Source organism: Patagioenas fasciata, chromosome 5, assembly GCF_037038585.1.
Source record: "Patagioenas fasciata isolate bPatFas1 chromosome 5, bPatFas1.hap1, whole genome shotgun sequence".
NCBI classification, from domain to species: Eukaryota; Metazoa; Chordata; class Aves; order Columbiformes; family Columbidae; genus Patagioenas; species Patagioenas fasciata.
The window spans coordinates 13,931,686-13,952,384 of NC_092524.1; the positions used below are offsets into that span (position 1 = coordinate 13,931,686).

General features: G+C 37.5%; 1 protein-coding gene across 13 annotated transcripts in view; it reads right to left on the bottom strand.

The window, feature by feature from the left end:
- Positions 1 to 20,699, bottom strand: part of SOX6 (SRY-box transcription factor 6) — a 380,628-nt gene that overhangs the window by 136,646 nt on the left and 223,283 nt on the right. For all 13 annotated transcript variants that reach the window (XM_071808952.1, XM_071808951.1, XM_065839463.2 and 10 more), the window contains 2 exons: positions 16,647 to 16,819; positions 12,866 to 12,934 (listed from right to left, as the gene is read on the bottom strand). In XM_071808952.1, the coding sequence (XP_071665053.1) occupies positions 12,866 to 12,934; positions 16,647 to 16,819 (242 nt within the window). The remainder of the gene's footprint in view (positions 1 to 12,865; positions 12,935 to 16,646; positions 16,820 to 20,699) is intronic.

The window sequence follows — 20,699 nt, forward strand, 5'->3', positions numbered from 1 at the left end:
TCTGTTCCTCTTAAAGTTATGTCTAAAAGGTATGCATATTTTAATTGATAGTAAAACAGGATAAATAAAATGACAGATGTGTAGCTTTGCCTAGGAAGAGAGTCTTTTCTCAATTAAAATAAACAGGAAAGTAATATAACGAGGAAACCACTTGAGTTTTCAAAGTGTTATCAGAAAGATGCACCTATACTATCTTGGATGAAACCAAAAGGACTCTGATTAAAACAAAATATTAATTGCACAAAATGATAATGGAATAAACACATGCAAGACAAGGATATTCATATACAATATATCAGATACCTCCGAGTGCTCTAGGGTGAATGGGCACAATTATCCCCAAATACAAATGCACACGCAGAGCAGAGAAACATTTTAAAGTGAATTGGAAGAAACAAAAAAAGGCAAAATGAAATGCTGTCATTTCCATGTGAGCTCTTCTTGGTTTTAAAAAGAGGGCCTAATTCTGTACTTATAGTATTAGAATGATATAAGTGGAAAGAAAATGAACAACCAGCTGAGGAAATGGCACCCTGCACTGCATTCAATGAAGCAAAACTCTCACTAAGTTGAGCATGAGTTTTTCCTTATACTTGGGTGTAGGAGTAAGCCAATGAAGACAAGTAAGTGGTGTAGAATAAAAACAAATTAAAGTGCAGAGTTGTATCTTCTTTCCCCCAAATGGTGAAAGCAATATTTCAATGCCTGCTATTAACAGGGATCTTTTTTGTTTTGTCCACTCGGCAATTTTTAACTAACACATTGAAAGCATGCCACTTCTCAAGCAACAATATTACGCTTTGTATTTAAAACCACAAAATAAAGAGGGCTGACTGTTCTGACAGCTTTAATCCTGGTGATACTGGGAGCCTCAAGTAAAAAGAAACTGGTACAGCATGGAGTTTTCCCTGCTCAGCAGGCAGAGAAAAGCAGTTCTGGTTTTGATAAGTAAAACCAGATATATTCTATGGTTATATGCTAAAGCCCTGCAATTAATGGGAAACATTAACTGTCCAATGCACCACATATCAGTGGGGTCTTTGAGAAGGCCTTTTCTCCCTCTCTTGTTAAAAACTCATCTACTCTACCACACTCAGGACTTTTTTGTGTAAAGAATTGTTCATGCTCCAGGTCGCATTTATATATTAAAAAACCCCAAGCCAACTAATGATGTTATTATTAATATCTTTCACTACTATTTGTGTCAATGAAGCAATGAAAATGCCTAATAGGATCATCACCTCAAAAGGTGCTTTACAAATAGGAAGATGTGTCTCCTTGTCTGAAAGGTCTGACAGTCAAAAGAAACTACTGCAACAGGAGTTTACCCCAGTTAAAAATAGCAACCATGGTTAAAAGGCATCCAAACTGTACTCAAAGGCTACAATTCAGTGTATGTTAAAAAATAGATATTAACAAATAATTTCCTTACAAGAACAGATTTCTGTAAAGAAAACATGATACTATAATACCATGCCCCTGCAATCCCAGAAGTGGTAAAAATGCAACAGATAAGCTCTTTCTTAGGAATAAAAAACTATACAATGCAATGCACATATCTACATTGTTCTGCTTAATAGGGATCTACAGCTTCTCCTCCACTATTTATAGAATACATAAAATGCCTTTCTGAATAATTAACTGAACAAAAATCAGAAAGGTAAGAGACTAGGTCTGCTATGCAGTTGTAACAGTCAGGAATGATTCTGTAAATGAAAAGGAAGCCTTTATCAGTAAAAAGAAAAAAAAAAAAAGAAGTCACAAAAGTAGTTGCCATTCCCGAAACAGTCTGACAAAGTCAAATTTGTGCTAAGAATTGGGTCCAAATTAAAATCTCTGGTCCAAAACTCACAAAACAAAGACTTTCATTTCAACAGAAATTGGCTCATTCCTCAATACCCTTATTGGATGTGCCTGGTTTAACAGCAGATCTGTTTCTAGAGTAGGCCATGAGCAAGCATTACCCAGGCTGGTTTTTTCCCCTTTGAGCAAAAATGATCAGAAACTCTGAGCCACTTTATCCACCGACTCTTTACAGATCAAAATGCAAAACGTTGCCGTGAAAACAAGGGAGAATATGCAAAGGTGTTATATGCTATGTATGCCACTGACATAATACTTTAATAGGATATGCTGTAATTTCCTGCAATTAATATCTTAGCAGAGCTATAAAGGCTTTTTTCCAAAATTATACCATTTCGTTTACAACACTAAAATTAATGTTGTGTCAACCTTTCCATTATAAGCCTCCTTTTTCAGAGGTTTATAACTTGGCTGTAAAAATATATTCTGGCCTAAAATGTGGCATGCAAGACCTCCATTTAGAAGCAGCCATTTTGATTAAATAAAAAAACATTATTTAATGGCTGTTTCAAGCAAGTCTTTTGAATGCCCTACAACACATATGAGGGACTGCCAAGTAATCTAGGCATTCTTTGAACAAAAAATTATTTTCTCTCCACAACAAGCCACAGCTCAAAGAATGTTTCACAGCCATGCAGGTTGCTCCACTTCTGTGAGGAAAATACATGGATATGGGAACGTACAGACTTCTTCAGCAAGAGCAGTCTCTCCGCGTGCTTCTTTCTGTATGACGAGGGCTGCACTTCTGGTGAGCAGCTCGACTACAGGAGGGACTCAGACTGGCTGACATGGGTTTCACTTGAGGCAGGACACTGGGTGAGAGGAACAAACATATTTCTCTGTCTGTCTGAAGTGGATTCACTCTGGCTAAAAGGTCCATCAGAATAAGTTGACAGAAAGTCATGGTAAAAGCGATGATCAAGATTTTAGAGAACCAGCCTATGAATTCTGAAACCACAGATTTCAGGTCTGTCAAATTTCATATAAGAACTGGATCAAGTCACATAGGAAACTTCACTTAGGTGCTTGAATTAGGAACCTTGTCTAATTAACAGAAAGTAATTCACAGCACCTGGACTGCTTTATATATGGAGCCAAAAGTCCTAATTCTGTCGCTGAAATTAGACATCTAAAATTAGATGCCCCCAAATATCTATATGGTTTTTATTCTGCCTCAAAAGAGTGTTGTGAGAATAATACACTTCAGCTTATGAGACACTCAGATATGCAGTTACAGAGGAGATGAGTATCCTGAAAATATATTACCAATAAAATCCAATGAAATGGAAAAAACAAAGCTAGAAATGTGATAGTAGAGCTCTTCATACAAATCACTCATTGTCAGAGCTAAAAAAAAGTACCATGACTCCTCCTCTGAAAAAAGTTTGTTTCTCTACTCATATTATATAAATTGCTTTGCCAAATAAGGAATCTCGGTCTGTGCTTAAGCCATTAGGTATACATTGCACTATCAACTTTGTTACATGTAGCAAGTACCCACACTACTCATTCCTCTACCCAAAACAGATTTTAAACTAACTATATGTTCCTCCAACCGGTTAGTGTCTCATTTACAGAATAAAAATGACTAATACATTACTTTAAAATAAAGTTCCCTAACTCAGAAATGCCCTTCTATACTGTGGGGCGGTGATGTGTCTCAAGATGGATTTCACGCTTCACCATCAACTGTGAATTTCTTTGCTTTTATTATTTGGTGTTACAACTTTAATGTTTTTTTTAACATACTGTCATTTTGGGTGGGTGAATAAGATGAATTCAGCATTTCATAATGCGCCATTGTATACTGTTTACATCATTTATTTTCTTTTTATTGAATGATTACAAACTTCAATTTAAAATTAATAACATTTTGTGGGAGTTACTGTATGTGAATTAAGTGTGGTGATGTCAGTGCATCCCTCTGGAATTTAAAAGATATTTCACTGTGTTATATCATGTGTCGCGCAGTATATCAATTTTTATTTCCCATCCCTCAAGCATGGAATGCACACTGTGTAACTTCTTAGATTCTCAATATAGACATAATTTACCCAAGCTGTGCAAATGCCCAACTTGCTGAAGATGATATATACAAGATTTATATGAAAGACTAGTCCTTTCAAACAAGCAAAAGTCTTGCATACAACACAAGTCACTACGTTATCCAATTATTTGGGGAGAAGGGGTTCCAATGTAACAGACAAAAGGAAATAGGGTGTAAACTGCAGGCATTATCCAGGTTTTCCCTACATTAACAGTGACTTAAAATTAGATTCCAAGCAAGGCCATTCACCTTTGCTTGAGAGCTATGCTTTGACGGTTTTGCAAGTGTCTGGATTAGCTGGTTGCATAACACAGCCAAATCAGACATATTCATTCACTTTACTTTTACGTACATGCCATCAAATGTATACTAAATGTTAAACAGCATCTGGTTTGCTCATTTACCGGTTTGCACACACTACTACTTTCTTTATGTGAATTCATAACTCCTGAATGGATTCAGAGAGAAATGCACTTCTTCCTTACTGTCATGACAATAAATACATTTAAAATATGTTTTTATGCTCAAATTGATTCAGTAATACACTTGTATTCTGGAACATTCCCCCAATTACAACTAAAACACATTTTGATTCTTTAGGTCAGGATTTAGTCCATCTGGTAAATTTAAGATTTTACTGTGAGATTTCCAAAAGTACTTTACAATTTATTTGCTAAATGCTTTTGGCCTTTTTATGTGGGGCTGTACTTCATCATTTTCCTCCAAATAGCTGCTTCTGCAGACAGAGATTTTGACCTCTGATATCATCACATTCCACTCTTGCCTGTATACCTGAATATCTCCATAAATCAATTCATTTCAATACTAACATTTATTAACTATTTTCTTTATTCACTATCTCCTGATGAGTGTGTCAAATAGTGTGGAGGGTTTTTTGTTTTTTTTTTTTAGAAAAAAAAAAAAAGGCAAATCCTGATTGTTTTCCCTCTTGGCCATCACATGGTTGTCAATCATAAAAATCATCACTGCAAAAGTAACTAATTAGAAATGAAAGGTCAATATCTTAGGCAGTTTTGGTCAGTCCTGGGTTATGTTTTGATGTAACTCTGATGTATGACCTGAAAAAGATCTGGTGTGCCCAAAAGGTAGCCTGTTTTTTCCAACATCTGTTTACCTAATAAAACAAATTACGTGCCCTAAAAGCCCCACCTCATTTGTATCTTTGATATTCCAAGCACAATACTAATATTCTCAGGTCTCCCCCATATGAGGTGCTCAATTCCGCAAAGCCCATTTACATGAGCAATACTTCAATATACAAGCCATCAAATATTGGCTATGCAAGTATTACTCAAGCAAGCAAGACTTCACAGGACTGGCCCTGTCGGTAGGCTGCCACTTGCCTCAATGTCTGCTCCCAGTTATCCATTTTACTTTGCGCACATACCACTTAGGAAGGATACTGGTTTTCTATGCTGAAACAAATACTTTATTCTTTGTGCATTATTCCAAATATTGCATTATGCAGACTGACAGAGAGGGTGATGCAGACCTGTACTACCAGAGGAATAGCACCAGAGGGGTTCAGAAGGGCATAATACCTGTCAAACTAGACTAGATCAGCAAACGCTGAGACTGCCGCAGCATGTCACTCCAGGCTTAGTTGAAAGGGGCAGATCAGCAGCTGAGAGCGACCCCTGGGCAGCAGTACAGGTGGGTAGCAAAAATTTGCTTGATCCTCTACTGTTGTTCAAGAACTTGATATAATCTCCCCCTAAATTAACAGGGTTCAAATCTGAAGCCCTTCTGTAAGCAAAGGCTGTAAAACGAGTGTTTGGGCTCAACAGAATCAATGAGATTTTAGCCCCTGGCTTTGACGGGGGCACGGCTGAGAACAAGCCCTTAAGCCACTGGCAAGATTGCAACACAGCACGCCCAGAGCAACCAAGCAGCAGTTCTTGAACTGGGAAGGATGGATGCCTGTGCCTTTATTTCCAATTTTAAAACAGACGTGGGAGAGGGAAAGTGGGAGGGCAGCTACTATCATTTTCTGCACCAACATGAGCCTGAGAAACAATGACATTTACTTTGGTTTAACTGATTTCCACACATCAGATCATGTTCAGCACCCGTGTGCCAAAATCCTATTCTTCAAGTCTGTTGAAATATGACTTTCCGAAACATGTGTGCTAACATTTGGCCAACACCACCACAAGATCATTTTATTAACTTGTAGCTCATTTCATAGACTGCTGCTCATGTTGCTAACATATGCTATTCTACCATTTACTGCTCTATAATTAGAGAAGTCATATGAAAGAGATACACAAGGCTTAATTTTTGCATTAAATACAATTTCTTTAGACTCGGGTAGATGAAATAAAGCTATTTAAAATAAAATTTAAAAAACACCATATTGTGAATTAGAAAACTGCGGGAAAGCTAATTTAACTCTTAGAAGGTCACAGTAAAAATTTTTAAAAACCCACTCCTCCACCTCAAGACTGCACACAGTTTTAAGGATTGTGTCAAGAGTCAAATCCAGAACTACTTTCTCCTTTGCCAGGATAAATCTTGTTTTCAGGGGCTGAGGGCACCAGGGGCACAGCAGCTAGCAGGATCCATGCAAATGGAGGACCACGGTGCAAGAGCAGAAGCTTAGGAGGAGCACAGGAGAGGGGAACCTTTAGCACAGTGTGTCTTTTTTGCTTAGGCTACCACCATGTTATCATGCCAAAGTGTTTTTAGTACGGAAGAGACTGAACAGAGGATAGGGAGCATTGCTGGAGTATTTATTAAAGGGTAGGCTGCTGGGAGGAGGTGAGGATCCCACATTGCTGCTCTTCCCACACATCTGACAGAGAAAATTCCAAACCAATAAAGATTTGTTTTGTTGGAAAAAGGTGGCGTGTAACAGACCTTTTCCTTGGGTATTTATCAAATATGGACTTTATAACTCATTAGCAAGCCGCTATGTAACAATAAATAAAATATGAAACATTTGATCTTGATGACCAGCATATTTGTCTTTTCTCCGTTGAAGAAAACTAAGCAAGGAATGAGCTGGACAGAAGCGTGATGCCATGCCTAGAGCAGAGCCCCCCAGATTTGAAATAAGGATTTAGCAGTCAGCTATTATACAAGTTCCAGGCACAGAACAGCATTTGTCTCTTCCGTGTGCACACAACTGCATTGCAGAGGGGACTTAGAGTTTTTAATACTGAACTGCTAAAAAAAAGAAAAAAGAAAAAAGATACCAATGACAGTTGGGAGCCAATTAATGAGTGAACTGGAATTTAAGAGAAATGTATCCTTTCTATTGTAAATTAATAAACTCTAGCTATAGTTTATTAAGCCACCACAATCATTTACATTTTCTACTGCCATAATCTTGACTGCTTATAAATTACAGTAGTTTTACCTATTCTTTAATCCAGAAACATCATTATTAAAATGTTTGATGCAGGCTACAGTGCAGCTATCATTACTTGTAAAAGTTAATTAGATTAGATAAAAGAAATAATTAGATTTGCATTTTTATCCTGGTTTTAAACTTCCAAAGAAGATCACAACAGTGTGCCTGTGGGCAATTAAAAACAGCATACAGCAGTGAAATATAAAGGCAAAAAAGGTCTGTTTTTCCTGGCTAATTCATGATTGAAGATACAATTACAAAATATTTTAAGGGTTTGCTGAAGCTGGGGGCTATTCCTAGACTTCTAAGCTTTGTTTATAACTCTCGCTCTCTTTCAAGGGAGTATCTGATCTGCGTACGCTGCCAATAGATGTATCAAATTGCTTTCAATGGCTTTATTTGGTCCTGTTCAGAGCTTGCTGGAAGGGGATAAGTTTCATGATCAATAACAAAAAAAAAAGTTGGGGAGAATATTCCCTAGTGCCAGAACAGTAGCATTGCAATTGCTTTTTGCTAAATCCAGTTTACAAAGAAGCCTCAGAGAGCGGAACTGAACTGACAATAACTAGATTTCAGCTTGTGCATTTTCAGCAAGCTCACTGCAAGGAGCTTTAACCCATCTCCAAAAGGCAATAAATGAAAGGTTCAGCTATTAATATTGGAGGTCAGTTACATACTTAATGATAAAGCATATCTTTAAATCTATTTCTACTATTATTATCCTAGCAAAAAATTAATTAACCAGGTCAGGGAGGCCATGAAGGCTAATGTGGAATGTAATTATTCCTCATCTTTAGACATGTACTTCACATAAAGAGATAGTCCTTATTCAGCTCACCAGGTACCTCAATTGTCAGTAGTTAATCATGGATAAGAAGAGAGACTCATTGGTTCAGCCTCTTAAGTTTAAGTATAATTCAAATGATTCCTCTTCAAGGACGGTTTAAATAGTTGTAATGTTTATGTTACTGTTCTTTTTTTTGTTTGTTTTTTACTATCATGGTAATCATGTTCACTCTTTTTGACCGAAACAGAAAAATGCAAGAAATATGAAACTACAACAGCATAAATGTATAGATTTCAACTAGAAAAAAAAATATACTATTAGGAATAATTTCTAGTGGTTGAATTAAAACAGAATACTTATGTGAGCAGAGGAAGACAATTTTTCTATGCAATGGAAGTCATACTGATTCAAACAGAAAACGAAATGCTCTGCAATGGCATTGAACATAGTACAGAGGAATAAGGTGAAGGGAAATGGATGAAATCAGTTTGGACCAGCTATCACTGTAATACCCATCACATGTTTTTGCAGAAAGCTCAACAGCCAGTGCCCCTTTTAAAGATTTCAGACAAAACACAGGACTCACCCTAAGGAAGCCTCCCCACCAGAGGAGGGCAGCCCTCAAACTTTCATCCTTTAAATCCACAGTAGCACCACCACTCCTGCTTGAGGGAAATCCTGGAGCAACATGCTCCAAGCATCAGTGAGATCCAACCCCCTCCTTCAGCTGGATATGGTAGGGTCAAAAGTGGTCCCCACGCCTCATTCTGAAAGGATGGAATTCAGGAATGAGGCACTGAATTCTCAGGGATTTCAGGGCCTCGAGTGATTCTCGAGCTTGGAACAGTTCTAGAGATCACAGATGCAAGCCCCTTCCTCCAGTGTAGTCTGGAGTTCATGATGTACCACCAAATTCTTCCTTTAAACAGCTTTTTCCCTTACTCCTAGAAGTTTTCATTTTCACAGCACAGGCAGAGAGGTATCCTTGAAATAGTCTTGTTTTGTCCCTTCTACTTTAAGAATGAATACTTTTTATTCAACAAAAAAAAGGAAATTCCTTAAAATCTGGATCAACCTGGAGACTGATCTGTGAGCTCTTACTTGCCCTACAGTATTTTCTCAACTTTATTTACACTAAAAGCAATAATTCCTCTGCACAGCTTTGCAGAACAAAGAACTTAATTTGACACACTAGATTTCCTCCCATTTCTGTGGACTCCTCTGTAGGAGAGTGTTCATGAACATTACGAACATTTGAGCTGAAAAGTAATAATACACTACATTTATCTGAAATTTTTCATTTAAGATTCTCAAAACATTACATTTGAATTGAGGGACAGGAAACAATTTGCCAAATTTCAGATAATCAGAGGCAGAACTGAGAACAGCTCCAGATTCCTATTCCCTTTAGCCAACAGACAAAACTGCTTTCCCCAACATGCACACCCTGAAAGTAATACCACCTTCACTTAGAAAACATGAGACGATTAAGCAGAACATTTAATGACTGCAGTACTCTTGAAATACCTATGTTGTTTTCTTATACTAAGTCTGGCTAATGTCCTCTTTGCTCATAGATTGTTGACAAAGTTTTGGATGTAGAACAAGTCTTGAGTAAGGTGCTCCTGTAAATTGCCTTAAGAACAAAATAAACCAAAAATCAACAACTAAATGAAATTGGGTCTTAAAATGATTAAATAAATGAATAATATACAACACAATGTAAATATTAAATAACAAATATATGGAATTCTCAGTAAATGAACCTAGTAGGTGTCCAGGGAAAGATGTGTTTTATTTAATATGGATTATTTCCACTTTTATATGTGGTTGACAGAAATCTTGTAAGCCCCATCTGAAGTAATTTCTAATTGGTTAAATGGTTAAATAAACTGGATGCATTTATTCACAGAAATTATTATATAAGAATTAACACTCTACCTCAGAAGATGACAGTGGTACACTGTGTGTCTTGTGATGAAAACATTGCATCAGCAATGCCCCATTCCTGCATCCTGGAGAACACAGTGTACTTATTTCAAGTAGTTGTGCCATGAATAGGCCCTTGCCCAGATGGAACTGGCACCTGTGCTACTTATATTTTGTAATCTCTTCAAAAGAGGAGTGTCAGGGAAGAGTACTATTGTTTTTCCATGCATACAAAGTATAAATAAGAATCCACACCATTTTATGTAAGTAATTGCTGTTTCCTGAAAAGGGTTGCTCAAGAATGTCTTTAAACCTTCTGAATATAATCAAGAAAGTTCCAAATTCTACCAAGCCCAAAAACTAAACTGAGAATGTCAACGTTTATTAGAAAATTGTTTTTTCCCCTCAAGCCTCAGAGAGAGTGATTCACCTCATCTCGCTTCAGATGCCTACACTCTAGGCATCAGCACGCATTTCCTTTATAGTTAATGGAGAGAAACAGCCATTTTAGGGAACAATTCATCTGACATTTTAAATGTCTACTTTAGGACAAGATGAATTGCATCTAAAACTATTCACTCTGCTTCTCTCTGTTCACCATGAAAAATAATCTGGATAATTAACTGAGACAGAATTTGCACTGCAGTTTCCTCCTTTTGGTGGGATTCCACCCAGGGTCACCAGTGTGACTTTAGCATCAGTACTGAGGTTTCCTGGGAAGATGCTGGGAGGGCACGTGGGAGAACCAGCACAGCACTGAATCTCTCCTCTGCCTCTTTATCCCACCTATAGCTCTACAGGAGCTACAGGTCTCAACAAACTGCAATACTCATGATCAATTTAAGAGCAACAAACCTATTACAAATTGCATGGGCAGTTTAGCAACTAACTTCTCTCCCAGGCAACTCATGGCCAGCAAACCTGCCACAGAATTAAGAAAGAACAAATAAACAAAGAACTAGTCGGCTCACAAGCAAATGGACTACGTGAGCTGGTGTGTAGCCTAAGAAACAATCTCCTAACAAACTGGTTTTTAGAAATCAATGTATATTTGAGATGGCATCTGCCCAACATACCCAGTGCTTCATACTGGACTCTACAGTGTTCCTTGGGTGATTAGATGCCCACTACCCATCAGGCTGACAAGCTGGGAGAGGAAAGTCCTCACTGTCTCAAATACACTGATCAGATTCATGTAAATACAAATAAAGAGGCCAAACTATTAAGGAACTATGGAATAGGAGTAGCTTATATTGGCAAGAAATTTGAAACAAATACAGGGAAAGACCACCAAGAAATAATCTAGCTCACATGAACAGAACCATCATAAAAACATTTCTTTGCATATATGTCTAGGAAAGGATGGGAAAGAAAACTTGTGCAGGGTTCAGCACTGTGTAAGCATAAAATTGTGAGTAAACAAGAAAACAAACCTGCAATCTATTCTAAAATTTATGTGCAGCCTATTCAAAGACCACATTTCCCAGAGTCAGTGGAACGGTAAAGCTACTGGAAAGTATTGAGTGAACTGAAACATAAACTACCTTTGAACTTTTTACCACAGAGTAAGATACTTCCTAGTAAAACATACCCACATTTGTCAAATAGGAACAAAAATTACCTGGTCATGATTCCTCTTTCTGTGTCCTAATTTTTAAAGGAATTTAACAAATTAGAAATTCACGCAAATGACTGTTCTGTTTAGCAGACTCATCTGTTCCAGTCTTAGCTTTTACATCAAGTAAATTTTTTTTTATATGATCCTTTGTTTTCTAAAGCCAGATTTGCAAATAACACTTAGGAGAAGATGGTGTGTTTTTTCCTTTCACTATTCTTATTCCTCTCCCATCCTTTATGTACACCTAATATGAACGTGCAGTCTTCCAGTAGGCAAAGACAAAAATGGTGCTTTAAAATTCAATTGTGTCTCTCATCCCAGGTATCAATACATTTATATGTGTTAATTAAACTCCTTAAAATGTAACTGAAACTGAATTACAATATTTGCAAAAGCATTTACAAACATTCCTTTGGGATGAGGGAAGCAAAAACTTCAGTTTTTCATCCAGTAACATGGCAATTGTCTGATTAAGGAAAAAAATAATAGTAGAAGCTTACAGGAAATAATTGGCAGCACAATCATCAGTCAGACCAAAACAAAATATTTAAATCAAAGAGCGGGCCCAAGGAAACGCTTTCAAACAAAGTGAGAAGCAGTGAATGTAACACAGTCACATGTAAATAATGCCTCTACCTACATGTCAATCCCTACCCGCATATATTTGCACAAAATTAAACCAGGTTCTGAGTTCAAGTACAGATAACTGAATACCTCCAAAACACTGCCAGATCCACGAAGGTTCAGTTATGCCAAAGGGCACATGGGACACATATACCTATGGGTCTTTGTACATGAGCAGACTGGTCACAGGGACTCAGTACTGTCTCAGTGCCTGTTATCCTATTCTTTAGATGTTTGCTTCAGTTAATGGAATGGAAAACATTCATCTAACCTTCTTATAAAGCCAATTTCACCTCTGTAGAATAAGGAGTTCTATAAACAATGATTCAGAATCTGCTTTTACTTCGCACAATACAAGTCAAACTGATTGCAGATTTCAGAATTAAATGACAAGATTTAAGAAACAGTTCATAACTTTTAGAAGAAAACTGTGCTTATTAAAGAAAAGCTCTTTCCACCAAAAAGATGTTTGACAATAATTTTCTAAGACACAAGACCCTCCATAAAGAACATCTTTACTGAAGCTTGTTAGTAAAGCAGGTGGCTACTTTATTTCAGATCCTTCCCTCTCCATAAATGGAATTTAAGTATAATCAGAAGAGAGCAATAAAACACACTGACCTGAATTTGCTGCTGCAGTAGATTGATTTTGTGCTGCTGTTGCAGAAGTTGCTGCTGTTGTCTTGCAATCTGTTAGAAATAAAATTTCTATTAAGTTAAAACAGTAATAATGAAATATCAATATTTTTGAGCAAAAACAATGTTATTAGTTATTCTTTGTTATATTTTTGTTATAATTTATTTTTTTTTAAATGAAGGATGCTTTAGAAGTATCTGCATATGTGACCTAAACATTTTAAATTTAAATGCAACATAACAATCTAGTTAGCCAGTAAGAAATATGTATTTTAAGCACTTAGGCCTCAACTCTGGAAAGCACAGAAACACGGGCTTAGCTGTGTGCATGTGAATAATCTCATCACTATTCAACAAAGCATTTAAGCCTGTGGTGATCTTTGACTATGATGCATTACTGTTAGCTACAATGGGAATGAAACACATGCTTAAAATTAAGTGCTTTGCTGAATGGGATGGGATTACTCAGGTGCTTAAGGTTAAACACACATTTTCCTGCTTTGCTGAACTGAAGCCTTAGCTAGTATTTATAGATGTTCGCTATTCAGCACAAGCTCCTAGGGCAAGCTTCTCTAACTTCATTCACAATGAGCAACACATTACTTCACTTGTAAATCTCCAAGTCTTCCTTGGTAGTACACAAGGGTCTCATTCTGTGTAAAAGCAGTACCTCATGCTCAGTAACTTATCCTCAGCACAACTCTGTGAAATATGTAGATATTCTTACCCTCATTTGGTAGATTCACTAAGGGATCTGGATGGTTAAGGTTCACTAAATCCCTTCTCTAACATAGACGGAGAGAGGCAAGTGTTCAGGGCAGGGAGCACTAAGAGTCTAAGGAGACAGAATCTGCCCCAGACATACCCTCACCCCTCTCACCATGACTGCCACAAACCATTCCAAACCAGCATGCAAGAGCAGAAGGGAAAGAGGATCCTGCCCTCAGACCGCCGAGCTGCTCCCTGCAATGGTAACACGGAGCTGGGGAACAACTGGACTTCTGCTTTAGGATCATAGAATCGCTTTGGTTGGAAAAGACCTTAAGATCACTGAGTCCAACTGTGCAGCAGACTGGAACAAGGACAAGATTTGTGTTTCCAGGAAACCTCAGTCTCAGCACTTCTGCTACCTTCATTTCTTAAATATAATTTCCCCTCCTATAAATATTTATCTAGAGCAGAGGAACCACATAAAACAGCAAGAAGATGGTGACAAGAGGTAGTTTGGTCATTCAAATCCACTGCTTCAGTTTTGGCAAAAACCCTCCTGGTCTCTTTCCCCACTATCTTCTGAGCATGCTTACTCTTTCTGTTATAAACAGAGAAAGCTAAGTAAAATGTTTTAATGATAAAAAAATTACAGAACTGTAGCAAGGTTGATTTGGAAATAAACAATCACATAGTTTTACTGCAAACTGTTCCGATTAACTCCTAAGGAATCCGCAGTTACATATTAACAGCACACACAGAGATAAAGTCTGTCATTTCTTTCATCTCTCACTTTGTCACCTGGAAATAGCTCTGCCATTTTTTCATGGCTAGAGTTAAAATTCACTTCTGTATGGGAGACAAAATTCATACATAGTTAAAAAGTCTTGCATATGACCTCAAAGAGACAAATTGAGGTCTATGTGACTCTTGGGCTGGATCAAGGTAAATTGCCACACAGAAGAGGAATCAAGCAACTATCATAGCCTACTACTCCATTTATAAGCCTGACGTTCAAATATTTCTGGGTATATCTCCCAGTAAAGTCAATAAAACTATGGTAAATGAAGACTGAAGAAGCAGGCTCTGGACTGCTAGTGAAAAAGGTACTTCAAACAGCCAGCAGCATGCGTGCCCAGGTAACCCTGGGACAGCTCCCAGCTCCTCAGGTCATTTCTTGTCATATCAGTGGTCAGCAGCAGTGTCTATGCTTGGAAAAGCAACTCTAATGGTAACTGTCCTACAGAGAATAGTTTAAAACCTGTGTGAGTGCTTGAGTTACTGTTTCTAATGAGTAACACACCAATTGTGCTATTCCATCTTACAAGTGTAGTGCTTGTCACTAAATATAAGATCTGTCGGGTTTATGTCTATGTTGTCCCTCCTGCCAAAATCCCAGTGAAGGTAACAGAAAGATTATCATGATAGTCAGCTTCAGAAAAAAAATATCTGTAATTTCGCATCAAAATCAGATGCTGCATGGAGCTGCGTCATGGGTCATAGAATTATAGAATCATAGAATAGTTCAAGTTGGAAAGGACCTTCAAAGGTCATCTAGTCCAACCCCGCTGCAATGAGCAGGGACATCTCCAACCACAGCAGGTTGCTCAGAGCCCCATCCAGCCTGACCTTGAATGTTTCCAAGGATGGGGCATCTACCACGTCTCTGGGCAATCTCTTCTAGTATTTTACCACCCTCAAAATACTTAATTCTTTCTGAGTGCTTCATCTTTTTTCACAGACACACAGTCTCTTATGTCCAGAATTGTTTGGAGCTGCTGGTGACCTGGCTGCTACCTAACTTGGTAAGCTATAGCCAAGGCAAGGACGAGACCTTTTTGTGTATGTGCAAAGGCACTGATTTGCCAGAGTTCAGACTGTCCGTGAACAGTTTTTAGTACCTCTATGGACAATATAGCACCATTTGAATAGGCATTTCCTGATGAAAAACAGAAATACACCAGGAAGCATCTAATGTCAATGGTTCCTTAGATGGAACAGTACTGTGATAGAAAATGTATCCAATACCCTGCAACGCAATTACCATAGCATAGTCTTGATGTATAGGCTTGACACAGTAAAGTAGGGTGCACAAGCACCATGTGGCTCAAATTCTGAATTTTATTTGCCTATCGGTTGAGCTACATGCTCGCTTCATTGAGCATGACAACCTAGTTTTAAGTGTCATTTAATTTTCATTTTGAAATATAATTACAAAGTGTTCACTGTAAGATATCACTCGTCTGCAAATGTGTCAAGATTAATTTGTGCTAGCTTATTCACAAGTGTCAATAGTTAATTACTGTGTCATCTCTGGATGGCTAAATGACATTCTAACTTCTGATTTTTTACAGTGTTCCTTTATGTTATTTTCCATTAGAGGATGAGTCCATATCCCTACATGTGGGCAAATACTCAAGCACATAAAATACCAGACGTCACAACTCATTAAAATCAACAGAGCATATATTGCTGTATATATCCTATAAAATACGTTTAACTGAAAAGATAATTCTAGTAATAATGTCAGATTCCTAAAAACCACTCATTAATTTGGATCTCTCTGATCTAATGCCTAGGGGACTAGTGTATGGGATCACTGTTGTTACACTTTTGTACAATGACAAAAGTACAGCTCTTCGGACAACTGCACCTTTACAGAAATTTAAAACAAAAAAATCAGACCTTACTCTTAGAAGGTATTTGAAGGTTTGAGGCTGCTTAAGGTTTCTGGTTCAATTATTTTCTTTCCAAAAAGGTGAAGAGTTAAATAATGGCCATAGTCTGGCTTATTTGTAACTCCCAAAATCACATTTCAGGGAAAGAAACAAGAACTGTGAAAGCTATTAAATGCCATTGATTGTAGGAAATAAATGGTTTGTATTTTTTTCTCAGGATCCGAGAAGCTTTCCTCTTTCTGGAAACAGATGTAATTTCTGAAGATATTTAAGCTCTTTTATCAAAAGAAAAAAGATGAAAGGAAACACCAAGCAGGACAGTGTTTATGATAAGCATTCTGCATGAAACATTTTCACAGGTTTCTTTCTTGGAGCCTCACCTGTTCTTGCTGTTGGCGAGCAAGGTCCATTTGCTGCCGTTGCTTTTCAATTTGTGAGGCTGCCAGCTTTTTCTGTTCATCGTGGGCAGCCAGGAGCTGCTCCCGTAAGCTGATCAGCTGGGTGATCATAGTAGAGAGCTGTCGCTCTTTTTCTGCCAGGCTTTCTGGTGTACCTAAATGTGCAGGAAAGATGTACTGTAAATATGAGACAGACAATAGTTACCAAGCAATATTCAAAATGAAAATGGCTGAATCACCAACATGTTTATTTCAAGTGGCAGCTTGAATATGTATTTTACTAAGAGACCCCAAAAGAATCTAGCACATAGCTTTGCTGTGCTCTAAGCAGTGGAGAATATAATAAAACTTGGAACAGAAAAGATATAGACCATTTCTTTTTTTCTGACAGGAGTAATTAACAATGCACTGGTTACAGATCCCTATAACTTTTCCATCTAAATCTGCCAAGTGTGATAAATACATTCACAGTTTATTAGACATAATTTTCCCTCACTGTATATATTTTGTTGTTTTTTTCACCCAAGTATGTAAAAATGCTAAAAAAAAAAAAAAAAAAGCTGTTCAGTGGAAGAAGCAATTTAATAGTTTATTGATCATTTCTCTAAAATACCCATATATCTGGTAGGTCACTTGGGTAAATGTAATCTTTGGTTATGGAATACATATTAAAAATGTGCTCTACTTGTCCCTAAGAGAAATGGCTAACCTGAGAAAATGGCTTAAAAATTTTCATTTAACTTTCAAAGTTTACCCTACAGAGGGTACTTAATTAATATGAAACTACGGTACATTTATTCTTTGCCCTAATGATGCTTAATGGCCTGTTTATAGGAAAATTGCATGGGTCTCCTAAGTAGAGACTACAGGGTCCTTTTGCAAATCTATGCAAAAATATCCCATCCTACGTATGAACATATTACTCTGACACAAACAGCAATGTCAGCTCCAAATTTGAGCCATACACTGCATTTCCTTGTGTGAGCACCTCAGACCCACAGCTCTATAAGAGGTAATATAATTAGAGTAGGGTAGCAGTTCAGGAATATTGGAAGAGCATCTGAAAGTGGTTTACAGTTGCGAGTCAGATAAATGAAGCAATTTTATGTTGTACTGGAAAACTGAGAGAGAAGAAGCGAACCAAATCAAGAACTAGTCAGGTCTGTAATCTGTCACAATGATATGAGAAGTTGCATGAAAGAGAGGATATTCACATCTTTCCTCCATTCACAATAGAAGACTGATAAAGAAGCCACAGGACTTTTGAAGAGGAAGAAAATGTGTGAGGAACAGGACCTGGGAGGGAATGGAGAAACTGTCACCAAAATTATGACTCCACCTTCTTCCCAGAAATAAGATGGATATCTTCTAGGGAAGAGAAGAAAGAGGTTGACAGGTTTCATAAGGAGAGAGAAGACAAAACTGACTCCTGCCAAGCTGGCCTCAAACCCAAGATGCTCTGCTACTTACATAGTGCTATGACGTGACAAATACTATTCTTAAACAGAATTTCATTTGCAAAAGCAGCACACAAGAAAAACTCTGTCTACAGTTGCATTCTAGGGAATAAGAAACTGCCTGGCTTAAGTCATGCACTCTTAACAATGCAAGCTCCCAAATACAAGGGGTACGTGGTTTTTTGTACATTTCTTAATTGCATTTAATAAGAAAAAGAGCTGAAAATATTCACTTTCTTAGCCACTATTAACAATCTCAGTTTTAAAAGAGTCTGCAACAAACTGATCTTTCAGTACCCTGTAGTACCAAATCTTAATTCAGTATATATGTGACACAGGTCTCCAGACAAGGAAGAATGAGTAACTCTTGTTGTAGTAGAAATTTTAGAAATGGTTATCAGTGTTCTTAGTCACAAGAAGCATGGTGGATGCATGAAGTTAAAAGCTGAAGGACACTCTACTGTTCAAACTAACCCACTGTAAAACTTTAGTGTGATATGCACGACTGAAGCAATAAAAGAATTCTGTGCAAAAAACTGTTTTAAAACAACAACAAAAATTTTTGAAAGTAAGCTTAGGTGGGTATGTAGCCATGAAAATGTCTGCACTGCCTTGCCAGGATCCATTAGCTTGTACTGAGCTCCACACTGTTGACAGCAGTTCAATTATCTGCAGCTTCAGGATAGACTTAAGCTAACCCTCTTAAACTGTATTATTCAGTCTTGAAGATTTTGCACCATGAATCAAACGTTATTTAGGTGCTTTTGAATACATTATCGTATACTGAAATTCATTCTCATGGAGGAAAGACTCTTCTGCCAAAGAAAATCTCCCTTGCCCATCATGACTAAAAGAGATCAACCACTCCACCTATTTTAGAAAGGCAATGGGAAGAAACCTGCTGCCTCAAACGATACCGACTGCCATGCACGGCCACCTGGGAAACCACAGCTTGAGACCTGTGCATCTGTTAGGCAGCTTTGGCATTGTAACGTGGGCCTCTGATCTTACAGTCATAAAATATTTTACACACCCAAAGCAGATATTAATCTCCTATTCCATTCCCACATTATTCTGTATACTTTGTACTTGCTTCATAATGTGAGTAGAAAGCTACGACAAAAAGTGTCTGCTAAAGCCACAAAATTTGATTGTTTTGCTATGATTAGTTAGAACCATTTGATAAGGTTGCAGCAAATTTATAAGGTCATTTCTTCTTCTTCTACAGAATAGCAGGAAGAAGTAACTGTTCTTATTCAGGAATTCAAATTCATAGTAATTGTTTTTCTTTCCTTCCCCCCACCCCCAGAGAAGCACATCTGAAACGAATGACCCCATTTAAAGTACTCTACCCTTTAATTTGTACTACGCTATGTAATCCAACAACAGAATAGAACTGATGACCACAAAATGTACAGTGTGCTCCTGGAGAATAAGGAGACCTCCATGAAGCTGCAAGACACCTAACTGAACACTGCTCAAGACAAGAAAAAGCACAAATGCAGAATGCTGTTGTACGAACAGCGTGAGGGAGAGGTATAATTTAATTTTAGAGTGGAAAATCCCAACCATTATTTCACAGTTTAAATATCAATAAAACCCAACTTGCTCAGAATGCAGACCAGATTGAGCTGATCGAGTTGGGCCAAGAGAGGTCATCAGTAGCTGTGTGCCGTCATCATCTGTTTTACATCCACTTACTGCAGCAAGCAATGAGATTCCTAAACTCATTACCAGTAAATAAACCTCTTCTGCTGACTACAAATGTCTATAAATAAAATAAAAAATATAGCTATCTGTAAAATGTATTTGCCATAAATACAGATAAAACAAAAAAGCTCTGTAAAAAATATACAGTATATATGCCAGCATCCATAAAATATTATATATCACAGCTCACTTTCTGCTCTAATCCTATTCTCTTACTCCGAAGACAGCAGTGCATTTTTTTTTTTCCATGGGGTCTTCCTTATCCCCAAAACACATCTGTCTTGAGTTTCTCTCAGATTTGTCAGGTGGATCAGTGCTCCCCAGGGCCTGCTCCATCTGAAGTATTTTAATTTGACTAAACACCTGATTTATTTTATCTCTCCGATGAGAAAGGCAGTTTGTCTTAATAGAGCCTGTCAGCCTACAGTCCCATTCACAGCAATTTACAGGCAGCCAGGGATGCTGGAAAAGAAGAGTGCTGTGATTCTGTATTTTATCCTCCTCCAGAAAGCACCTAAAAGCAGCTATTCAGTGCTACTGCATGTGGCATTTTAGAACTGAATTAGCTTTTTATTCAAGTAACTACACTTGTTGTGAATAGCTTATCTGTAAAATTGCTACATTCACTACTGATTTTATTAACCTTTGGCTCTATCACAAAATGGTCTTCAGTTAGGAAAGACCTTTAAAATTGACACATTTTTCTTAGGGGCCTTTATTTCAGTGACTTCAGATATAGTGAATTTGATCCATTAACTCCCTTTACCAGCAGTATTTTAAATTTTGAGTGTTGGTGGGAAGTCGATAGTGTTTAAGAACTTCTTTTTAAAATTAAAATATAACAGTAAGTCTCATCAAAAGTTCAGAA